We start from the raw sequence: 24,498 nt of genomic DNA on the forward strand, positions 1-24,498 counted from the left end.
ACTTATTGCAGCTCCATGTGAACATTTTACATCATCTGCTATTATTTGTAGATTCGGTTTTAGATTCACAGTTGCTCGTGGTTCTAGTAGTAGACTCCTTGTTAATTGTCATGCATCTGTCTTTTGTGCGTATCTGTGCAGGCGAGGAGGAGCACATAATTCAATACGACTTATATGGATAGAAAGGAGCGCGTTATTCAATATGGGTTGATTATGTTAGGAATTGGATCGGTGTTGATTATAATAAGCTGGATTGATACTGACTGTAATAAGTTCGCTTAATATATCAAGAATCTCTGAACTTGACTAGAGAAACCGATTGTTCCCCTAAACTTTTAAGGGTGCTTGTTGATTTCTGCTGAGCTTGCTTAAAATGCGTCCCCTAGACTTTGAAGGGTGCTTGTCGATTCCCGCTGAGCTTGCTTAAAATGCCTCATTAGCGCTCTAAGGACCAGTTTGGCATTCATATGGCCAATCTGCTGTGGGGGATAACAGTTTGGCATTTACGCTATTTTTAGCTGGAAAAACTGATATTAAGGTCTGCAAAAGCAATACCAAACGCGTTCTAAATCCATGTGACAGAACAAGAAGAGATTTTGACAAATTAAAACGTGTATCATTTTAAGCAAGTTCAAGAGACTACATGATTGTAAACACCTTAGAACGCCAATATGTCTTAAGAAAGTTTAGAAGGTCAATATGTCATTATAAGTGAGTTCTGGAGGCGAACAAGGCACCTTAAATATTTCCAATCGAATTTTCTGGCAAAGTTTAGGGGCCAGTGGGGTGTTTGTTTAGTCCAGTTTTTCCCCTTGTTTGCATTTTTATATTAAAAATTAGAGTTTTAGATGATCGGTTAGGAAACTATTGTTGCTTGTTGCTGTTTTATACATGAAAAGTAGATTTTTCCAATAGTATGGAATCACTGCTTTTTCTCTGTATTTTCCAACAGCAAACAGTAACAATAAACCAAATGAACCTTAAATAATAATCCATTGGTTTTTACCCAAATCCCTAACTCTCAATCTCATGATATCCGATTACAACTAAATCTCACACATTCGTAAAATTACAAGCTCCAAAACTCTCAGCGGAAATAAATAAACAAACAATGCTTGGGTTGTATTGCGAGTAAATTTTACCTATAGTCATCGAACTTCGCGTTCACTAACAATATAAGCACTTAACTTAAAAACCGGACATAAAAATCACTCAACTTTGTGCGTTTGCTTTTGCTTATTTCTAAAATTAGGAAGCAATTTGAGTTATTTATTATCAAAAGTTGAATTGTACAACATAGAAAAACAAATAAACTTGACAAAAAAGAATTGCTAAAGTTAGAATTTAGATCATTTCAGTAGTACCAATATTCAGGACATGAAAAAGATTCATGGTTGAAGAGTTGAAGTGAGCAGTTGTTTGACACGTGTCTCAACCTGGTTTCTGATAAAAGGATAAGGACATCTTTCAACAACTTCAGCTCCAAAGGAAAAGACAAGAGCTTTCCTAGCAGTTTGGAGATCAATCCCACGTGCTAGAAAGTAGAAAAGCTGAGCTTGTTCAAGATCACTTATTGCAGCTCCATGTGAACATTTTACATCATCTGCTATTATTTGTAGATTCGGTTTCAGATTCACAGTTGCTCGTGGTTCTAGTAGTAGACTCCTTGTTAATTGTCCTGCATCCGTCTTTTGTGCGTATCTGCACGGACGAGCAGGAGCACATAATTCAATACGATTTACACAGATAAAGAGGAGCACATAATTCAATATGACTGGTTTATGTTAGGAATTGGATCAATGCTAATTGCGGAATAAGAAATTAGACATGCAACAAGAACGAAAGATTTGCGCATTTCGACTATTTTGGCTTACATCCACGAGCGAGGAGGAGCACTAATTTATTAGTAATCGGTTAGTTGATACAACAGTAAGAAAATCTCATTTTTCACCTAAGTCCTTAACTCTCAAATCTCAGGGGACCTGATTACAATTAGGGAGCCTCTTAAACTTGGCTGAAAAAAAATCGACAGGCTCCTTCAACTTACAAATAAAGATTTGGATAAATTAAAATGTATATCATTTTAAGCAAGTTCAAGAGAGACAATAAGTCACTTTAAACGATTATAAGAGCATCTCCAATAGAGATTGCTTTAAAAAGTGTCAAAACTTAACACATTATACTAAAATATAATATTTTATTAACTTAATCATCCATATCACCCTAGGCAACTTTTGTTAAAAAAATGCTCTAATAGTAAGCAACTTTAAAAGTTGCCACAACGGCCCCACAAATCATCACTTCCATGGTTATCAAAACCGGATTGGTCAAAGAACCGGAAAAGACAAAGGGTCAAGGGTTAGAGGTTCAATCGGGGTTTAACCGAGGTTCAACCGGTATTAAAAAAATGATGTAAAAAATAATATTTTATCCATATTTCAACTTATAAAAATTATATAAATAAAATTAAAATATTAAATTTATAAATCCAATCATGAATTAAAAATATAATAAAAATTCAATTTATAAAAAGACTAAAAAAAATATAAATTACATATTTTTTAAAACTAAATAATTAGTATTATTATTAACATAACATATAAGTATAATAAAATAGTGATTATACAATTTTTTAGAGTTTTAAATTTTATTTTATGAAATATTTAAATATTAAGAAAATATTATGAGTATTGAAATGATAAAATAATGTTTGTATAATATTTATAGAAATATAAAAAATTTGATAAAGAAAAAGAAATATAAAAAATAATAATAAATAAATAATATTTTAAATATTTACTTTTTATAATGATTATATATATCTATATTGTTAAGATTAAACACAAGTTAATAAGTGGTCTAGTGGTTAAGCAGTAATTTCTTATTCAAAGGTCATGTGTTCGTTATTGAGTATAAAATGTAACCCGACCGGTTCCGGTCGAACCGGGTTGAACCGACCGGTCTGGTTCGGTTCTCAAAACCATGATCACTTCATATATAATTTATTTTAATTATAAATATTGTCAACCAAAAGTGAAAGGAGAGAAACACATAAATAAAGTGCACCAATAGTAATCAAGTAAATCACTTTTTTTTATATTAAAAAAAGTTTGACAACCTTAAAGCAATATTGCCAAAAAGTGGCAACCTTGCTTGGCACCAACCATCACTCCAATAGTAAGCACCCTTTGAAAGTTGTCAAACCCAATGCCACATCATCTGACACTCTTTTAAGCACCCTCTATTGGAGATGCTCTAAGTGGCCAGTAGGTTAGTTTAAGCAAGTTTAGGGCGATCGATTTTTTGGGCCAAGTTCAGGTGGCGCTTGGAAGAACACATAATTCAATAGTAATCGGTTAGTTCGTACAACAGTAAGAAAATTTTATCCTTTACCTAAGTCTGTAACTGATTGGGCCAAGTTCAGGTGGCGCTTGGAAGAACACATAATTCAATAGTAATCGGTTAGTTCGTACAACAGTAAGAAAATCTTATCCTTTACCTAAGTCTGTAACTCTCAAATCTCATGAGACTCGATTACAACCAAAGCTCACACATGCATATGAACAAGTTCTAAAACTCTAGGCCCAAATAAATAAATAAACAACTCTTATATAGGGGTAACATGATAGCAACTCGGCTTCAAAACTGAACATAGTCAACGATACTTTTTACTATCATAAAAATCCCTTATAAAAGTATACGACCTCAAAATGACCGACCCCAAAATGGAAAAACTATAACAATTAAAAATTATTTAGAACCACATTTCTCATGAACCACATTTTTTATTTTCCAAAATTACCATTTTCGGAGCTCTCTCTCTTAACCAAATAACACTTAAATGACCTCAAAAACAAAAAGTTTAAGAATCAAAGTGAATACCATTTCCATTAGCTCTACAATAGAGGGTTAACTGCTATTGGAGAGGTCAAACGTTAAAAGACTTTTATGTTAGTAAAAAGGTAAAGTTGAGTGACTTTTGTGTCTGATTTTTATGTTGAGTGATTAATGGTTATAATGTTCGTAAGGAAAAGTTAAGTGGCCATGAGTATAAATTTACGTACAATCACACAAACAAGAGGTCAAGTAGTTCGACTGTTTTTGCCTACTCCACAGGTGAGGAGTATAAAGTTCATTAGTAATCGGCTAGTTCAAGGAAATCTCATCCTTAATCCAAGTTGCCAACTCTCAAAATCCTACAAGACCCGATTACATCCAAAGCTCACATATGCATATTCTAAAAGTACGCTCTAAAACTATCAGTGTAAATAAATGAACTAACAACCCTTGCTTGTACAAGTATAATCATTTTCCAAGTAGGATTCACTTAAAAAAAGAAATTTTCAATTCTTATTTCAATTATGCAAACCAAATTAAATATGATTCTAGACATACCTTTAACAGATTACACCTACGATTCTAAAAGCTGACAAGCTTCTGAGATCGAAGTCTGACTGACGACTAATCAAAATTTAGGTTCGATAACAGACACCCAATCTCCAATGGACACGTGGACCAGTGACACATCTTCTCTCCATAAGAGTGGCTAGTTGGTGCCAAATCAAGCTGGCACCCTCAGAGCATCCACAATGGTTGGTAACAACCATTGTGATTTTGGGGACATTAGTAACAAGGGTTAGTAACATCCCATTAGAAGGGAGTTATTATTTAAAATTTTGTGAGATAAATTTTTTTTTGTTAATTATAAATAGGGACCAAAACTGTAATTTTTCGTAGACCAAAACTGTAATTTTCCTTTACCAAAAAGCAGATTTTCCTAACTCGCCAGATCTGGTGCGTGTAAGCCATGCACCAGATCTGACGCTTCTGGCACCCTCCGTGGATTTAAAACACTGAAACTTTTGGATTTATGGGATATTTTTTGGTTGTAACTAAAACTGGTAACAAACCAATTTTAGTTACAGCCCCTCTAAAGCTTGGTTGTTACTAATTAATAGGAAGTAACAACCAAGTGGGATGCACTAGAGTTGCTCTCATGTCACGCGCCTGCGCAGCCCTCAAATCCACATCCCTATGATTGTGTCAGATCCACTGTGGTCTAGGACCCGCCACGTAACGATGACATTAATCTCTATATAAAGACTTTATAGTCCAAGGTAAGACGTTAATTCATTCCCTCATCTACCCCTATTTCATTTATTCTCAATCATTTCTCCATTTAAGTAACTTAATCTTCGGAGTGCAGGGCACCAGTTGCTGATCCTCCTCAACCTTGGCCGGACATCGCAAAATTACCTCAATACACTTCTAGCGATATCAAGGTTTAATCCTCACGAAGCATATAAACAAACATTGTTTCTTCAACTAATTTGAAAATTGACAAGAATCTTATAACCTTGATGCAGAAAGATATGGAACAGTACAAAACAAAGCAAGACAACATAGTAGAAAGAGCAATGAACAGAGTAGTAGCAAGTACCTGTTGACTTTTACATTCCCATCAAAGACAGCTTGTCCTAGCGAATGAGCAACAATGCACTTGTGAAGTTGCCGAGAATAAGCCCTTGGATGATCAAACACTAGCCTACTATGTAAATCTTGAGTTTGATCACCTACACACAAATGAAACGTTGATAATTCTGTTGTTGTATCTGGACCTAGTTGCTGAACATGGAGGTTGTGCCGGCTCAATTTTCCACCAGTGCTCATCTCTACAAGTTCATAGGTGCTTTTTGATTTCTGCAAAAATATAACCTCCAGCTTAGATATTTGTTGCACTTCTCCCACCACCGTTATCAAACTCATACGAGTCGGCTAGGTTTTGAGCCGCCTCTATAGGGAGTGTCGAACTCGATCAAGACTTGGCTGACTTGTCCGATATGCACGAGTCAGGACTGCACTACGCGTCCTCACTGAGCGAGGGTCCGGGGAGGGGTCCCACCACAAGGGTGTACTGGGGGCAAACCTTCCCCTGCCAATTTATTTGGCAAGAGGCCGCTCCTAAGACTCGAACCCGTGACCTCTTGGTCACACGACAACAACGTTTACCGTTGCGCCAAGGCTCGCCCTCGTGTCACTTCTGCACTAGTTTGACAAAAAATGCCTAGTTCTGGATTAAATTGATACTGGAATTTCATATGGAGTCAAATTAATCCTGTGAGCCAAGTTGAAGAGCCAACTGAAACCTTTATTCAAACTTTCTTCTGCTCATGACAATGGATCTCCACAAGAGACTTAATCCCCAACTTGAAGAAGGCAAAACCAAGGATGCAAAAACATGAAGTGAAAATTCCAGGTCCTCATACTATGACATTCTAGTTTGCTCTCTACCATATTCCTTGAGGAACCGTACCTTCTATCCTCTCCGGTTTGTGGTTAATTTTAAGCTGCTAATAGTACAATAATCCTAAATATATTCATCCTCCAAAAATTATTTTAGACAACAAGAATTTCGAAAAAACAAAAGAATCAAAACTATTTCTGCAAAACAAAAGAACATCTAACCAAATGCATTTTTACTTCATCTAAATACTCTGTTCCAGAATTTCATGATAGTTAAATGATGCGAATATGTCAAATAATCAAGGTAAGCATCCATAAACCCCGTTTATTTTTCAAACAGCACCATCAGTAAATTTTCAGTTCGTACTCTAATCAGCTAAAATACAACGTGACTGAGAGGTCACGGGTTCGAGTCTTAGGAGCAGCCTCTTGTCAAAAAAATTGGCAAGGGAAGGCTTGCCCCCAGTACACCCTTGTGGTGGGACCCCTCCCCAGACCCTCGCTTAAGCAGGGACGTGTAGTGCACCGGGCCGCCCTTTTACTCTAAAAAAAAAAAAGGGCGGCCCGGTCGCATTACGCGTCCCCGCTGAGCGAGGGTCCGGGGAGGGGTCCCACCACAAGGGTGTATTGGGGGCAAGCCTTCCCTTGCCAATTTAATTGGCAAGAGGCCGCTCCTAAGACTCGAACCCGTGACCTCTGGTCACACGGCAACAACGTTTTACCGTTGCGCCAAGGCTCGCCCTCTCGCCCTTTTACTCTAATCAGCTAAAATACAAGTACATATGGCCAATTAAGTCACTGTTCCAATGTTTTCAATTCTCTTCAGTAAGGAGCATATAGAAACATAAAAATGTGCAGAATTAAATTGCAGAATGAATGCTAAATACATGTATTTTAAGTAAATTCTACCATCTCCAAACTAAATTTAACTAATAATTTTTCAAAAAAACTAAATTTAGTGATTTGTGAAAATAATTTTAAGAAGAGAAGCAAAAAATGCAACAAAAACTCACTTGTTGAACTGAAGTCCACTTGATATGGGCAGAATTTAAGGATTGACTCTGTACATAAGAATGAGTAACCTTAGCTCCTTCTTCAATCATCACTTCCAAAACCGCATTTGCCCAGTAACATTTATCATCATCTCCGGTGCTCACAAATTCCTCAATTATCCCAACCTCTCCTCCCTCCTCTACAACCACAAGTACCCGTGGGTTTGAAACCGGCAAATTTTTGGATACCCCCTCTCCTCCCTCAACTGAAACATATCTCAAATGAATTGGATTTTCTACTCTAACCCCTGCAGGAACATAAATCAAAACTACATCTGGTGCTCCCAACCCATTAATAGACCAAAACAAATCACCCCACTGAAAATCATCAGAAAAATTGAGTTTCATTTGGGCAATTTTATCTTCAGAATAATTTGACAAGCTACCTACATAAACTCCATCTGGCAAGTTTGGCAAATTTGACATAGAATTTAAGACAAATCCATCAACAATAACAACATTGGGTGACACAGAATCTTCTGATATGCTTGTTAGGTGGTCTATTTGTGGTGGCTGAGAGATCGGATGGATTTGAGATTGCTTGATAAATGAAGTATCAGTAAAACGAAAAGGCTCATCTTTGCGAGAGGGCCAAGGGGTGGAAAGAAGGGATTGAGAAGAAGAGTCCCTCAATTTTTGGAGGCTGGGAGAAGGAGACAAGGAATCTTCAAGGGTCTCTGCAAGTTGGAGAACATAAGGGTCAGAAAAACTGGCACGTATACTAGTTTTGATTGATGGACCACTTTTAACCTTGGTCTTTGGTTTAGGATTGATTCTGAATGTTATTCCAGGAGATGTGTTAACTTGGGGTGCCAATACCATGGAAGACATCGATCTCATATAAGCTTGATATGATCTTCCTTTCTCACTCTATAGCTGTAATCTCTATTCCTTCAACTGGTCGGCACATGTACATTTACAAGAGGCTGAAATAATTATCAATTTGATACTATATTGATGCTTCCTGGTGTTGCTTCAATAGTTTTACTGCACAAAGGCCAAAAAGACTTAAATGATCAGAAAGACACCTACACCGATATTAGATTCAGAAATGCTGCTATTCTCTATTGTAGAGAAGGAATGAAATCTTTTCACCATATAAAAGTCATAAATAATGATTTCTCAAAATACTGGCATATAATCGAGCTATTAGATAGAATTTGGCCGGCTAAAACTTTTTAATCCTGAACTGACCCAGCATTTTGAGGTCATTTATGATAACCTTTAATCATGTTCATCATCACTCTTCCCCTACCCTTTTTAACCACAAATTCCTTCTTTTATTCTATCCTTTACAGGTGTCATTCCTAGGTTTCCACTAATTTCATTTCTACTTTTATCCTCATCTCCATAGTTATTAAAAGGCATAAGGCGCACTACGGCACAAGGGGGTCGTTGAGCCGGCGTGCGCCTGAGTGACACAAGGCGCACTAAAAGAATAAAATTCTATGGAACCACCATAAATGATAATATTTTAAAATATAAGAATTTGTAATTAAAATCAAAATGCAAATAAATACGAAATCATGTCAATATTCTTAATCATAAATTCTAAGATGCGATAAACCCTATATTCTGAAGTTGAAGTATTCAGCTAAATAGCATATCCTAAGTTGACTGATAGCTACTTATCAAAAGTCTCAAACTTCAAGTTATGCTCTTGTTTGCTTCTTTTTCTCTGATACTTTACTGTTGTTGTGTGCTCCTTTCCCTTTGTTTGACATTGTGCATCTTTTTCTCTATTTTTTTTTTCTATGATTGTTCAATTTGAAAGTCTGTCTCCTTTCCTTTTGTTTTTGTTTATTTTTGGACACTAGATGTGTCTGATCCAATGGTGGAGATTGAACATGTGGGTCAACAATATAAAATCCAAAAAAAATATCATGTGACACAAAAGGCGCGCCATGGCACGATTCTGATAACCATGTCCAAGCGCATAAAGATGTGCCTTGGTGTGGCCAGAGCAACATCGTCCGCCTTAGGGGGTGCTAAGGCACACAACCTTGAGCCTTGTGCACCTTGCACCATGGCATTGCCATTAACAACTATGCTCATCTCTGCTACACTTTATGAATATGTTGTCTTTTAACTGCCCAACACCCATTTCCGTAAAGTATGGCTGGTCTGATAGTTGTTCTACAAATCTTTCCTCTGAGTTTTATAGAGCTCTGGTATGTATAAAATGTAAAAGGGAAATTGAAAAGCTGATAATTTCGATATAATAGAGTACATATAAAGAATAGCACAAACAAGCTATATTTTGAAACTGAAGAAGGTGCTGATTACTAAACAAGCTATCAACACTCATTTGATTGAAGCCAATTTATTTATTTATTTCAAAATTGGCTCTGGTAATTTATACTTCCCCCTATTGAGTTTACACGCAGCCATCTAAAATAAGCTTAATACAGCCACAACAAATGCAAATTAAGGACCCAATGAACATGGTGATGCCAATTAAACAACAACTGAATTCTTTTGACCTGATTCTTAAGACAGAACCGAACTACTCCTTTTATTTAGAGAATTCAAAATCAAATGATTCAATTGGATTCAATCAAAATAGGGGTTGACAAACATTCTGAATCAGATTACACATTTAGACGTACATAGAGTCAAAATTATAGATATATTGATTGAGGAAGAGTTAAATTCGAAAAGGAGGAGCAAGCATAAATCAAATAAATACCTAGGTAGCTCAAATTGCAATTCTCTCGATTTATACACAGATTTTGAAGCTGTTAGTTCATGTGAAGCACGTCTGACAAAACTCCGACTCCAAAATGTTATTGGATGAACTAGATTTGCGTTGATGCCGAGTAAAGACTAAGATTTCCGGCAGTAAGTAATATGTTGAGCAGAATCAAAAGTCGTCAGATTGGGCTGAGAGGAGAAACTGAAGGATGAGGGACAAGTGATGACAAAGATACCAAGAGCAAAATACAGGAAAATAATTGATAAAACGAAAAGAGGTCAAAACGACGCCGCCATTTTGGACTGTTCTAAGGAAAAATAAACTAGGCATTACACCATTTAAATCCCTAAACTAAAGTTTCAAAGACAATTAAGACGGGTTAAATGAATCATTGGTCACTGAACTTATATGGTTGTCTTAAAATAGTAACTCAACTTCAATTTTTCTCAATAAAATCACTCAACTTTGAGTTTTGTCTCAATTGGATCACTCCGCCGATTTTAGTGATTAAAACGCATCGAAATAATGACATGAGTAACACATCAACATAAGTTAACCAAAATCTCTGACCGAAACAAAATGTGGCAACCACATGTCGGGTTTTTTATAAAAAAAAACTAAATTTTTCATAAAAGTAATCGACATGTGATAGGTGGCGCATATGTGGATGTCATGTGTCATTTCGGTTAGAAATATGAGTTGTCTCATATTGACGTATCACTTACATCATCATTCCGATGTTTTTTAATCATTGAAATCGTCAGAGTGACCTAATTGAGACAAAACTCAAAGTTGAGTGATTTTATTGAGACAAAATAAAGTTGAGTGACCATTTTAAGACAACCATATAAGTTCAGTGTCATCAATTTAGTTTTCAACTTATCCTAAAATCTAAAATCAGAAACTGTGACTGTTTGATATAGACGGTAATAATATCTGTATTGGTTCAAAATGGGTTTGTGGAAGAGGGTCTGAAACTGTTTAAATGATTTTCGATGAGGCCTCAATTGATGATTTTTGTTTAGAATAGAGACTCAATTGATGATTTTTTATTAGTTTAGGAACCTGATTGATGATTTGGGTATTTTAAGATTCTAATTGACTATGAAACCTTAGTCTAGGGTAGGGATGGCAACGGGTAGTGTACCCGTGGATACCCGGCACTACCCGACCCTAATGGGACTACTCGTACCCTGTATAAAAGCGTATGGGACGGGTATGGGATCAAAATCATTACCTGTTAGGGTAATGGGACGGGTATGGGAATACCCCCTAGAGTACCCGGTACCCGTTACCCGTCATAAAAAAAAAATTATATTAATAAATAGCATTGTTTTTTAGATGTAAGACATGAAATTTAAACCCCAACCATTTATTTTTCAACAATTGAGTGATACCACTAAGCTACTTTATTCTTATTAATTAAGGTTCAATTTATTTAATTTTTAGATTGATGATTTATTAAATTTATAGTTTGTTAAATTTATAATATTTTTTTATTTATTGATTCTTAACGGGTAAGGATACCCGCGGGTACCCGCGAATTAAATGGGAAGGGTATGGGATGCAAAAAGTATACTCGTTAGGGTAATGGGACGGGTACGGGTGATTAAAAAATAAAAAGGTAAGAGTTTGGGAATGATATTACCCGCGGGTACTCTACCCATTGTCATCCCTAGTCTAAGGAGCCAAATGGCTATTATGCCAATAAACTAATACTCCTTACCAATCAATTCATGCCACATTATTTATTAGTCCCTTTTTTTTACCCAACATATTATTTAGTCCTCCTATTTTAAAAAACACGTCATAAGGTTCTTATCTTTTATCAATATTAATTTTTTGGTCCTTCAGCCTATTTTTTTTAGATTTTTAACCGAACATATCTAAGCTTTCAGGAGAGTCATAGTACGATACAAAATGAACATGTTACTCTGTTATTTTATATCTGTATGTTTATATCAAAATATAACGGTTAAAAATCTAACAAAAATAAACAGGATAACCAAATGGTTAATATTGACAAAATATATAGACCTTATAATGTGTTTTTCAAAATAGAGAACTAAACAGTGTGTTAAGTAAAAAGACAATGACTAATAAATTATTTACCCCAAACAAATGTTACTCAAGTTTGGAATTAGTTATTTTATTTTAATCAAATCATTCAATTTTTATTTTATTTCAATAAAGTCGTTCCGACCATTTTAAATAGGAAAAAATCACCTAAATCGTGACCGACAGTTATATTGAAAACAATTGACTTTTACATATAATATAACAGTCACAAGATAGAAAAAAAAACGATATTTAATTCAATTGTTTAACATTGTTACGTGACAATTATATATATATATATAAACTTCATTTTTTTTTTTTGGTAAGATATATAAACTTCATTTTTAATATGTTTTAGTCTACTCTATTAATTATATACTATAATAACATTTCAAGATGTGTGCAACACACCTTCCGCATGGAACTTACTTTTTTGCAACCTGAGTAATTAATTACATTTTAAGCAAGTTAAAGAGACTATCATAACTCTAAACAACGATAAAAGGACTAGATACTCTAACTAGAGGAGTGACCAATAAAAACACGTTATAAATAGTTGATTCGCACACGAATACCTATCGATAATCCTCGAAATTCAAAAGAACTTTAGAAAAATAAAATTTATTTATTGAATATCAAAAGCTAGCTATTAAAAATGAAATTATTCCTTAAATAACATAAGAAAAACTCTAAAATGAACCCTCAACGGAATAAGAAAAAGCTAAAAAGAAAAATTATACGAAACTCCAAAAAACCAGTAAAATGCCATTTTAAAGGCCCAAACGAATGAATTTGACCACAAAAGGTCACGGCAAAGCTGTGTGTAATGGTCGTTGGCCCGTATCCATCCAAAATAGGGTTTGAAAATACAAAAAAATCGAAACTTCATAATTTTACAGAAATTATAAAACTGCCACCGCATTAAAATTATCAAATTTCTCCGTGAATTTGCAAACAATCCTTCAACTCCTTCAACTGCATCATATTTACTCATTTTAGAGGGTGTTTGTTTCAGTTTTTCGGAAGAGCGTTTAACGTTTCAATCCAAACCGCAAGAAATATAGCGTTTGGTTAGGTTTATATAAACGCATCGTTTAGTATTTTCTCTGGAAACTGCAGCGTTCTGGAGCGTTTCACGAAAAGCTCCTATCATAAACAGCTGTTTGTAGTTATATGTTATTGACAAAATTATCCTTCTTATTGCATTGAATAAATTTTTTATTTTTTATATAGATTATTTTTATCAATTTGTGTAACACATCTTTTTAGGCCTAATACACAAATAACCCCCTGAACTTGTCCAAATGTTGCAACTGCCCTCCCGAACTTTCAATTGTAACAACTTACCCATCAAACTTGTCCAATTGTAAAACATAACCTCAAATTACTAACATGGACTGCAATTGAAGAAACACGTGAAATACAAAAGCTACAACGCTTGTGGAGTGTGATAATCAGATCTTTGGCATGATACGAATCCAGAGAAACGTTTTTACGGTTGCTTCAAATACGGGGTAAAAAAATTCTCAATTTGGGGTTATGTTTTACAATTGGACAAGTTTAAGGGGTAAGTTGTTACAATTGAAAGTTGGAGGGGGTAGTTGCAACATTTGGACAAGTTCAGAGGGTTATTTGTGTATTAGGCCTTTTTTTTTATTTTATAATAGGATAAGTTGCAAAAATACCTCTAATATTTGTAGCTATAAGCAATTTTACCCTTAGCGTTTGTAATGGTGCAATTATACCTCTAATTTTTTTCACATTTTTCCTTTTATAATTTCATCGTTGATTAATTTAAAACATGTCCATTTTAGACATTTTAAATCCGAACAGCAACAATTCAATATAATTTTACCAAACACTAGTAATTAAACATCTAATAACAAACAGCTAACATCTTACTGCAAACAGCTAAGAGCAACCGCAACAGCTATTAGCTAACAACTGAACCAAACAGGCCATTAGAATCAATATCATTATAATATAAAATAAATAATAGAATCAATGTAATGTAATCCTGTTCATCAAATTTCAGAATCATCTCCGATATAAAACAATTGGGGGGGATAAATGCACTTCAAGTATTAATTATGCAAATCAAATTCCTTTCGTATACACTATATAACAACTTAGATTATTCACCTTCCTTCTGCTGCGTCTCTTTTTCCCGAAGCAGATCGTAAATCGAATACCTCTCACCGTTCTTTCTGCTTCCTTGCTCTTTCCCTGGGTTTCCCGGTGATTTAGATATTCCATTCCATTCCATTCTCGTCATATCTAAGTACAGAGATTCAAAAACAAAAAAAGAATTCCATTCGAAAATGTGTGGAAGGTCCGGCTAATCAAGGGCAGCTTTGCTCCTCCGTCCAGAGATTGGCTTCGGCAACCCATCAAATATAGGTATGGTTATTGCAGCATTGGAGAAAGCCTGCAAGTCCTGTTTCAAATTCCATTTAGAAGTCGGCCATATCGAAGATGATGAATTACCGTTTTCCTGATCATGTAGACTAGGTGTGCTTGATGATTTACGAACTAATGGAAGTCCTCCATCGGTAATTATAGAATCTCCCAAACCAACAGCCATGGAGTTTATCCATCCCGGTTCTGATTCAGCTGTCAATGCTGCTCGGCTTGCTGATTTCGGTCTCATAGCTAAACCTTTTCCTGTTGCAGGTGAGAAACCGCTGCTTCCGCCACTGTTTTCTTCCTTCAACAACCTTTCTGAAGTGCCAGATCTAAAATCTACTTCAGATTTCTGCCGTCTCCGGACGAACTTCTCACTGGATTTCTCGCCTTCTGCATCTCCAGCTTCAGCAAGAGGTATGTAATCAACCATGATAGCATCATCAGACAATAGATAATTAGCAGAATTTCTGGATTTAAGATTGTAGTAGGATGATCCAGAGATATGCGAACTTTTTGGCAACAGCTCCTCGTTTAAATAACCCGAGCTTCCTGTTCTATAAACAGCCATCTCTGTGCCTTCTACTGCACCCTTCGGACTCGCAGATTTAAGACCATAGAACTTCTGTAAAGTGCTCATAGCGGGAGAAACCTTCTCCTCAGCTGACTTCGTCTTTAAGCACTCAAATGATTCCAAAAGATTGGAGTAACGAGGACGTGGTGGTGTTTTATCATGACCATTCATTCTGAAAAGATCCAATATGATCACTCAGTACAAGTCTTTTATCAATGTCAAAATCTTTTATGCATTCAAAATTTTGGGATAATCAAAAGCAGAAAATACTAAGCACCTAATCAAGAACAATATGTGATATGTCATTTATATCCAACAGAATCCAAAAAAGAACAAGACTGTTAAAAAATTCCGATTCATACAAGTACATTCTCGTGATATAATAAGAAAATGATTTTATCTGTCATGAAACCAATTGAACCAAAAGCTTAAGCTTATAGTTAAGGTCCAAGAATAGTTTCATTATAATCTCCAACACATCCCCTCACGTGAATGCCCCTTAGGATTAACAAGACAGGCCCATCTTACTATGTGTTAAAATTTAATCAACAAATGGGGTTCGAAACCTCAACCACTTGGTCTACGAGGCTCTGATACTATATCCGTAAACCAATTGAACCAAAAGCTTAAGCTCATAGTTAAGGTACAAGAATAGTTTTATTATAATCGCCGACATTCTCAAAAGTTCACAAAGATTAAAATATGGGAAATACTATAACTCTATCACAATGACCATTAAACAAAATTAACATGAGAACGCAACTGTGAGGCTAGTATTTGAAATTCTGCTAAATAGTCAAGCACTCCTATGGAAAAAGATGAGCCACAAATAATTGAAAAGATGACCATCATAAAGAAGATTGAGGGGTAAATTACATCCATGGTCCCTGAACTTAGGCATTACTTTCTTGGTGGTCCCTTGCCCTCAAAACCGGACAAAAAAGCTCCTAAGCTGAGGGACCATGGGTGTAATTTACACTAAGATTCATAGGGAGTACAAGCTTTTTTCTTCATGCAGCTGGAAGGTAATGATGCCATTCAGAATATGCAGCAACTAAATATGTTTAAAAGGTAAGCTGAAATCGACTTCATCCTCAATCCTTATTTGACACTTCAAGACTTAAAACCCCAGTTCGATTATATATATATATGTATATGTATGTGTGTATATATAACTGGCACAAAGATATTGGGGAGTTTTGGCTTGGCCATATTTGTTATTTTGGATGCTGAGGGCTTAAAAACAAAATTTCACAAGCTAGATGGCATCGCATCATTTATTTATTTCTTCGTAAGAGAAGAATAACAAAATTTAGACCCAAATTAGAAAGACCCATCGATGAATTCCTTTTCTCTGTTTAATTTTAAGAGATACGGGTATTATAGAGGTATGTGAAAGTTGTTAGAAGTGAAAGGCATCTTCTGTTACCCCTTGAGGAACAAAAAGTTTATGTACTTGCAGGACTAGTTTAGACCGACTATGGACGATAACAATTACAGTAGCATAACAACAACAACAACAACAACAACAACAAAGCCTTAGTCCCGAAATGATTCGGGGTCGGCTAACATGAACCATCATATAAAACCGTGAAAATCAAGTCGTGTCAGCGACACAGATTCGCTCCCTCCACTCCGTCCTATCCACTACCATATTTTCCTCAATTCCCAATAAACTCATATCACTCTCGATCACCCTCCTCCAAGTTTGCTTAGGTCTTCCCCTACCCCTCACCACTACATCCCTTTGCCACTCTTCGGTTCTCCTAACCGGCGCATCAAGCGCTCTACGTCTCACATGGCCAAACCACCTTAGTCGGTTTTCTCTCATTTTATTCTCAATAGATGTAACCCCTACTTTTGTCCTAATTATTTCATTACGCACCCGGTCCTTTCTCGTGTGACCACACATCCATCTCAACATACGCATCTCCGCCACCGACATCTTATGGATGTGGCAGTGTTTCACTGCCCAACACTCCGTACCATATAACAATGCTGGTCTAATTGCCTTCCGGTAGAATTTTCCCTTCAATCTATTAGGCATGCCGGGATCACAAAGGAAACCCGTAGCACTCTTCCACTTCGACCAACCAGCTTTAATCCTATGGGCAACATCTCCATCTACTTCTCCATCCGTTTGGATAATAGATCCTAAATACCGGAAGCAATCCGAGGCCTGAACAACTCTCCCATCTAGGGTGATTGTCCCTGCCTCCCTACTCCTACGGCCGCTAAACTTACACTCCAAATATTCTGTCTTACTTCGACTCAACTTAAAGCCTCTAGATTCTAGAGTTTGCCTCCATAGTTCCAACTTCATCTCCACTCCTTCTTTCGTCTCATCAACCAACACAATATCATCTGCAAACAGCATGCACCATGGTATACCATCTTGAAGTGAACTTGTTAGTTCATCCATAACGATGGCAAAAAGAAATGGGCTTAGTGCGGAACCTTGATGCACTCCAATCGTAATAGGAAACTCTTCAGTTTTCCCAACACTAGTACGTACACTCGTGCATACTCCCTCATACATGTCCTTTATGATGTCAATATATTTCCGCGAAATGCCTTTCCTTATCAAGGCCCACCAAAGTACTTCCCTTGGTACCTTATCATATGCTTTCTCCAAGTCAATGAAAACCATATGCAAGTCTTTCTTCTTATTTCGATAGTGCTCCATTAATTGTCTCATTAGATGGATGGCTTCCATAGTTGATCTTCCCGGCATAAAGCCAAACTGGTTTTCCGAGATCTTCACCGTCCTCCTTAGCCTTTGTTCAATCACTCGCTCCCAAAGTTTCATAGTGTGACTCATTAATTTGATTCCTCGATAGTTGGCACAATCTTGGACATCGCCTTTGTTCTTATACAAAGGGATTAAGGTACTTTTCCTCCATTCTGATGGCATCTTATTGTTTCTCCAAATTTTGTTGAAGAACGTCGTCAACCATTCGATTCCTCTTTCTCCCAAACATCTCCAAATCTCAATAGGGATGCCATCAGGTCCTACTGCTTTCTTCAACTTCATCTTACTTAATGCCATTTTGACTTCACCCTTTTGAATTCTCCGCAGGCATTCATGATTTATCATATCGTGATGGATACTTATATCTCCAACATCTTGTTGGCGATCTCCATTAAATAAGTCATCAAAATAGGACCTCCATCGTTCCTTGATATCCTTATCTCCAACTAGGACTTTCTGGTCCACATCCTTCACACATTTAACTTTTCCGAGATCTCGCGTCTTCCTATCTCTCATCCGAGCAATTCTATATATGTCTCTTTCCCCTTCTTTCGTATCCAATCTTGTATACAGATCCCGATTCACCTTTGCTCTAGCATCTCGTATGACCTTCTTTACTTCCCTTTTAGCCTCTTTGTATTTTTCGTAGTTCTCGTCACTCCTACATTTCCCCAATAGTTTATAGGATTCTCTCTTACTCTTTACTGCTTGTCGTACTTCTTCTGTCCACCAAGATGTGTCCTTACCCGGTGGCATGCTACCTTTAGATTCCCCTAGAACTTCCTTCGCTACTTCCCTTATACTATGCTCCATCTTATTCCATATTGAATCTATATCTGAATCCATATTGCAAGTCCAAATATCTTTTTTGGTCATCTCATCCACAAATTTTTGTTGATTCTCCCCTTGCAATTTCCACCACTTAATCTTAGTCTCTACTTGAGGTGTTTGTTTTCTTATACATTTCCTACTTCGAAAATCTAGCACCACTACTCTATGTTGGGTTGTCGTACTCTCACCAGGGATCACCTTACAATCAATATAACTCTTTCTCCAAGCACTCCTTACTAAGAAGAAGTCAATTTGGCTCGCATTACCGCCACTCCGATAAGTCACTAAGTGGGATGTTCTCTTCATAAACCATGTGTTCATGATACTCAAGTAGGCTGATGCGAATTCCAAAATATCATTTCCTGCTTCATTCTTATCTCCAAAACCATACCCTCCATGAACACTCTCAAACCCATCTCGCCTAGAACCCACGTGTCCATTGAGATCACCCCCTAGTACCATTTTTTCATCCCTAGGAACCTGTTGCACCACTTCCTCTAAGTCATCCCAAAAAGCTTGTCTTATAGACACATCTAATCCTATTTGTGGCGCATATGCACTAATGACATTCACAACCTCATCCCCTATCACTAGCTTAACACTCATAATTTTATCGCTCTTCCTAGACACCGCTACTACCTCATCAATATACTCCCTATCAATAAGAATACCTACTCCATTTCTACCCTTATCTTTTCCTGAGTACCAAAGCTTATAACCCCAAGGAGCTATCTCTCTAGCCTTGGCTCCAACCCACTTGGTTTCTTGTAGGCATAATATATTTATTCTCCTCCTCTTCATAACATCTACAATTTCAGCTAATCTTCCTGTCAAAGAACCTATGTTCCATGTCCCAAAGCGTAACCTACTACCCTTACCCCTACCCCTACCATTACCGTGGACTAGCTTATTTACCCGCAACCCTTGCATATTTGACACCACCCCCGGGTCCTGGGGTGGCGCGCCGCTTCGGGGCAGTAGCATAACAACATTATAGTTATTTCATGCAAAACAAGTTATTAAGGTATATCACTAAAAATCGTCATCAAATCAAGATTTCTTACTAACAAATAGGTTCCAAAATATCATCTAAGCAGCATTATTGGCAAAAGAGATACCTATCTAAAGGAAACTCAACCCTGAAAATTACAACTTTCTCCACACAGTCATGAGATTCCTTACTCTTTATCAACATTCAAACAACTTCCATCATCAGATTTGTGGCCCTCCAAGTGTATGCTCTCTTCAGCATTTACTACCATAAATTTGAAGCCTTAGTACATCCTTCAACATCGAATCAACCATAAGTTGCCCAGAAAAAAATTCTTTCTTAACTTCTTCTTATGCATAAAATATAAGTTGGAAGTCACCAACATCAGTAAATGTATCACAAGATTCAGTCACTCAAAAACCTTACTCCATCCTCCTTGGTTTTCCTTTTTCCCTTGTATCATAGATGCAAGATGCCTTTTGCCACAATGAAAGATTATGAGAGGCAAATGCAAAACTCAAGGAGTTGTTTAGGGACTTGTCTGTTCTAAGGACAACTAGTAATTTCCTCCTTTTGCTTGTCAAACGACAGCCAAACAGTCGTTTTAGTTTAAGGAAATGTTATAAGGCTTACCTCTGATTGACTCAGCCAAAGTTGCCTAAGAGTATCCTCGTCCTTGTTAGAAGAAGGCAGCAATTGTCATCAGGAATTCATCCTTTCCTTTATTTAACCTCAGATCCAAGATAAATGATAAGTGAAACAAATATAATCAAGATATGAAAATTCTTCAACCCAAACACTCATCTAGACACCTAGGTGAAGCTACAAACATTTGACCAAGGAAAGGTTATACGTTGCTTTGATTGCCTCTAAAAATTACATGACCAACTGTTCCTGAATAGACAGTCTTTAGTGGTTTGTTTGTTCTAATTTTGAAGTGTTTTATGTTTAAAAGGCTTTCATTTTGGATTCCCAAGTTACATTTTAATAGTTAGAACTTTTGACCTTGCAGTAGACTACATCGTAGAAGCTTCTCAACACTTGTGGAAAACCTTTTTAGTCCATCATTACGGGTAAACTATATCTAAAAAGAATGAATATATAAAGACCTAAGCCAAGAGCTTGAGGTTATCAATGTCTTCAAACTTCAAAAATCCTTGACAAAATTCTTGGACTTGTATTTTGTATACCTAAACCCCTTACCTTAGGTGATGTCTACTCACGTTACTTTGCAATTTAAAATCCCCCATGGCTCAACTTTAAGAGGGTGTCCCAGTAGAACATCTGGAATAATCCAATGATCTTAACGAAAATGTTCAAGTAGTAGTATCAGCAGATAATTAATTTGCACAGAGGTGGGAAGTGAAGTTAATTATGGCTGCGAAATATGAATGTGCTCCTTTCAAGAATTCCACAGCAGTAGTATTCTCTACAGAATTGCATGACAAGCATTCTTGTTTTGTGTGTCTTTTATGCAGGAAACATATCTACGATTTCTAACCAAGGTATTTATTCTCAATGTTGAAATTGAAAATGTGCAACAAATGCCTGCAAAGATGGAACATGAGTTTTGTTGCTAGAATCTCCTCCTACCTGAGGAGGATAAACCCAGTCGAGTAGGATTAAATAGTCAGAGACAGCTGTGAATACCTGTTGGCCATCCAAACAAGAAAAAAGGTTTCCCAGCACTAAAATATGTTTAATTTTCATCCTATATCTTTGTGATGAAGTTCGAGATCATAAAACATTGTGGCTAGAATCTTCTTAAAAACAGTTATGACCAAATCTTCATGTGTAGCTTACAAAATGCTAGCTTTGATTTCATAAATGAAGTAGACAAGAAAGAACTTAATCACATATAAATACTCTAGAAGTCAACTAGTATGGTCTAATGGTCTAGATTTAATGAAGGGCTTGTGAGGAGATTATTGAGTACTTTTTAATGCTTCAAATTCTTACAAGCATGTTTCTCAAATAAATTAGCTGCCTAAAGACTTCTAAGGCTAATGAGTGGACTTTTTTTCCACCTTTTTTATTTCTGTGGTCAAAGATTCCCCAAAACCATTTCTTCCAGTTATTTCAGTGTCTGAACGCATTGGCTATAAATTCTTGTTGTTATTTCTTGTCAGTGCTAGCAAGCATGCAAACAAAGCTAGCCTCATATAAAGTTCTGCAAGGTATCCTATGCCAGGGCACATTCAGTATATAATTGTTCTCATTGAACTATTAAATCCTCAATTAAAACCATAGTTTACAAACAGAGCAACTGGCATCAAACTCCATTACATTTTCTCCAAACCAATGTTTACTGCAAGTACAACTATAAAGCAAACCCAATAGAGTTTCTTTATATTGTCTTTTGATTTCTGACTGTAACTATGACAAGTCTTAAACACCTATTCGATTGCAGCCAATAAATCTTGAGAAGACCTTTCTACTGCAGCCAAAATATAAATTTTAAGATCTTAATTTCTATGGTCCTACTCCTACCTCACTTACCAGCCATATATGTTCAGAAGTCATTGGGCCTCTCAGATGATGGTATATAAGAAATAGCCATATTTCCAAAGCAGCAATGCATATTGAATGTATGAAGAAATCTACAGTTGCATTGCATCCACAAATATTTCCACAGCAGCCAATATTGAATGTATGCCATATTTTATTAAGTCCTAACACGACAAACATATATGCATCCATGAAGACATCTCTGGTAAAGTAGGAGAAATTCCACAATACTCCCAGAGCAATACAGCCACTAATCAATTGATGTCATTTTCCATACAGCCGGCTAATCAATTCATGTCATTTGCAATACAGCCGACTAATCAATTTATTTCATTTGCACAGTGTTATTTCTTAACACATGAAGTGTGATGCATCCGTCGTTTTTTGGTCGGGTATTGCTCCAGGAGTATGGTAGAAATTCTCGGTAATTAAGGTAGTCAAGATAAAGATAGCCCAAACAGAAGATACATTGCACATCAAAATGGAAAATAAAGAGAGAAGAGAAAGTGAAAAGCTTATACCCTGGAGAAGCAGAACAACTAGACAGAACAGGAGAAGGAGGGTGTCTTCCTGGTAATGGTATCAGCAATGTCTTCAAAGCAAACATTTGAAGATCAGTGGCCAACCCATTTAATCTTTTGATATCAGCCACCTAATCACAAAATCAGCCATTAAAACCATCAATTATCCACATTTTGATTCTACCCATAACACCACCAAATGAATTCCACTGCGTTTCATATACAATTAAGAACAATTGCAGCGTATAAACCATTACTAAATTCCATCTCAAATCAAAACCAAAGTTCAAACAAGAACCCTAGAAGTTAAAAATCACCCAAATCATAAAAGTAAATAAACTGAAAAATTAAATTACCTCAACCCCGTACTTGATCGCCACACCAGCAAGAGTATCCATCTTAGACACTTGGTGTTTTATATAATTCTTACTGTTACTGCCTCCTCCATTGCCGTTACAATGAACATTTGAAGGAGACATAGTAGCCTCTGTAATTAATTAACCCAGATCGATCAAATTCCTTGTACTTAATGTAACTATAGAGTGAGGAAAGAAGAAAGCACAATCCAATTGGATCAAATTTGAGGAAAAAGCCGGGATCGGCGGCTAAAAAGATTGAACAGTAGAAGTTGGACTCAGATCAGAGAATTAAAGCATTAATGGAAGTGAATTAAGTAGTAATAACCAAATAGGTAGAGAGTTTGGTAAACAGGATTTGAGGAGAAATTCAAGTTTATTCCTCTTCTTCTTCATTCAATCTTTGAAATTCTTTCTTCTCTCTCTTTCTCTCTCTCTCTCTGCAGCCAAAACCTTTCATCGCCATTTTATTATCTTTAATAAATTTAGAAAAAAGAAAAGAAAAAAAAAAGAGTCCACGAAATGTCAAAAGTGTTAATTTGAAGTTTCTTTTTCTCAAATTCAATCAAGTTAAAAATAATAAAAAATAAAATAAAATATAGGCTTCTTTTTTTTAAAAAAATAAAGAATGATGTGTATTAAGAATCAGCCTCAAGGGCATTACAGGTAAAATTGGGAGGAGAATGTAACCATACTCCTTGATCCGACACAGATTCTAGCGCCCTTGCAATAACATGAGCGGTATGATTCGCGGACCTAGTAACAAAAGAAATTGAACAGTTAACAATGGATTGTAATAAAGCATAACAGTCTCCTATAACTAGCTCCAGAGGGGAGCTCTCAGATGGTACTCGATGTAGAGCTCTGACTAAGAGTTGCAAGTCAGATTCCACCCGAATATTCTGCCAGTTGGTCCCTTTGATCCAGAGTAGAGTCGCACGGCAAGCCAACGCTTCTGCCAGTAACACGTCCGTCACGTAACCGCTTGAGCCGTTGCCTGCTGCCAGAAAGCCATGGTTATTTCGAACCACAAACCCGTAGCTTGCCAGTCCAGATCCCTAGAAGAGGGCTGCATCGAAGTTTACTTTAATTTCATCTTCCCCGGGACTTGACCAGCGTAGAGAGGAGGGCGGGCCTGCAGGCGGCCTTTGGCTGGACTGTGCATCCGACCAGCTAGCGTGCATCGAGCCTGCCATTGTGAACAACACTTGTGCATTCGCTCCCCTTTTTTTCCAAACAATCTCATTCTGATTCTTCCAAAGGACCCAACAAACTGTAGCTGCTATTCCTTGCTGGTTTACTGGTTTAGCAGACAAGATGAAGTTCCAGAAATCCTCAATTCGGTCATATACGGTGCTCATGTCTCCGATAGGAGATTTAGCCAAAACCTGCTTGGCGATATCGCACATTAATAGAACGTGTGCGTTGTCCTCGGGTTGCCGTTTACACACCGGGCACAGGTCAGGAACTGGGACATGCCTCAATTTGAGCGCTGATAAGGAGGGCAGACAACC

At 36.7% G+C, this 24,498-nt stretch overlaps 2 protein-coding genes across 2 annotated transcripts; both read right to left on the reverse strand.

Moving 5' to 3' along the window:
• Nucleotides 1-1,248: 1,248 nt before the first annotated feature.
• LOC136235358 (protein ABCI7, chloroplastic) lies at nucleotides 1,249-10,240 on the reverse strand. The gene is made up of 4 exons (XM_066024989.1): nucleotides 9,985-10,240; nucleotides 7,257-8,282; nucleotides 5,441-5,700; nucleotides 1,249-1,701 (listed from the first exon to the last, which is right to left on the reverse strand). The coding sequence occupies exons 2-4, from the start codon at nucleotides 8,133-8,135 to the stop codon at nucleotides 1,389-1,391; spliced, it is 1,452 nt and encodes a 483-aa protein (XP_065881061.1). The 5' UTR covers nucleotides 8,136-8,282; nucleotides 9,985-10,240; the 3' UTR covers nucleotides 1,249-1,388.
• A 3,769-nt stretch (nucleotides 10,241-14,009) lies between these two features.
• Nucleotides 14,010-23,454, reverse strand: LOC136235118 (uncharacterized). The gene is made up of 3 exons (XM_066024634.1): nucleotides 22,985-23,454; nucleotides 22,629-22,759; nucleotides 14,010-15,197 (listed from the first exon to the last, which is right to left on the reverse strand). The coding sequence occupies exons 1-3, from the start codon at nucleotides 23,105-23,107 to the stop codon at nucleotides 14,387-14,389; spliced, it is 1,065 nt and encodes a 354-aa protein (XP_065880706.1). The 5' UTR covers nucleotides 23,108-23,454; the 3' UTR covers nucleotides 14,010-14,386.
• Between the last annotated feature and the right edge of the window lie 1,044 nt (nucleotides 23,455-24,498).

This window comes from Euphorbia lathyris, chromosome 7, assembly GCF_963576675.1.
Source record: "Euphorbia lathyris chromosome 7, ddEupLath1.1, whole genome shotgun sequence".
Classification (NCBI taxonomy): Eukaryota; Viridiplantae; Streptophyta; class Magnoliopsida; order Malpighiales; family Euphorbiaceae; genus Euphorbia; species Euphorbia lathyris.

Bases quoted from the DNA above. Each gene is read 5' to 3' on its own strand.
- LOC136235358 (XM_066024989.1), bottom strand. From the start codon at position 8,135: ATGAGATCGATGTCTTCCATGGTATTGGCACCCCAAGTTAACACATCT. The intron at 5,701-7,256 runs GTGAGTTTTTGT...ATATTTTTGCAG, and splicing joins AGTGGACTTCAGTTCAACAA to AAATCAAAAAGCACCTATGA. The intron at 1,702-5,440 runs GTACTTGCTACT...TCGTCCGTGCAG, and splicing joins GGGAATGTAAAAGTCAACAG to ATACGCACAAAAGACGGATG.
- LOC136235118 (XM_066024634.1), bottom strand. From the start codon at position 23,107: ATGTCTCCTTCAAATGTTCATTGTAACGGCAATGGAGGAGGCAGTAAC. The intron at 22,760-22,984 runs GTAATTTAATTT...TTTTGTGATTAG, and splicing joins CGATCAAGTACGGGGTTGAG to GTGGCTGATATCAAAAGATT. The intron at 15,198-22,628 runs GTATAAGCTTTT...GGATCTTTTCAG, and splicing joins AGTTGTTCTGCTTCTCCAGG to AATGAATGGTCATGATAAAA.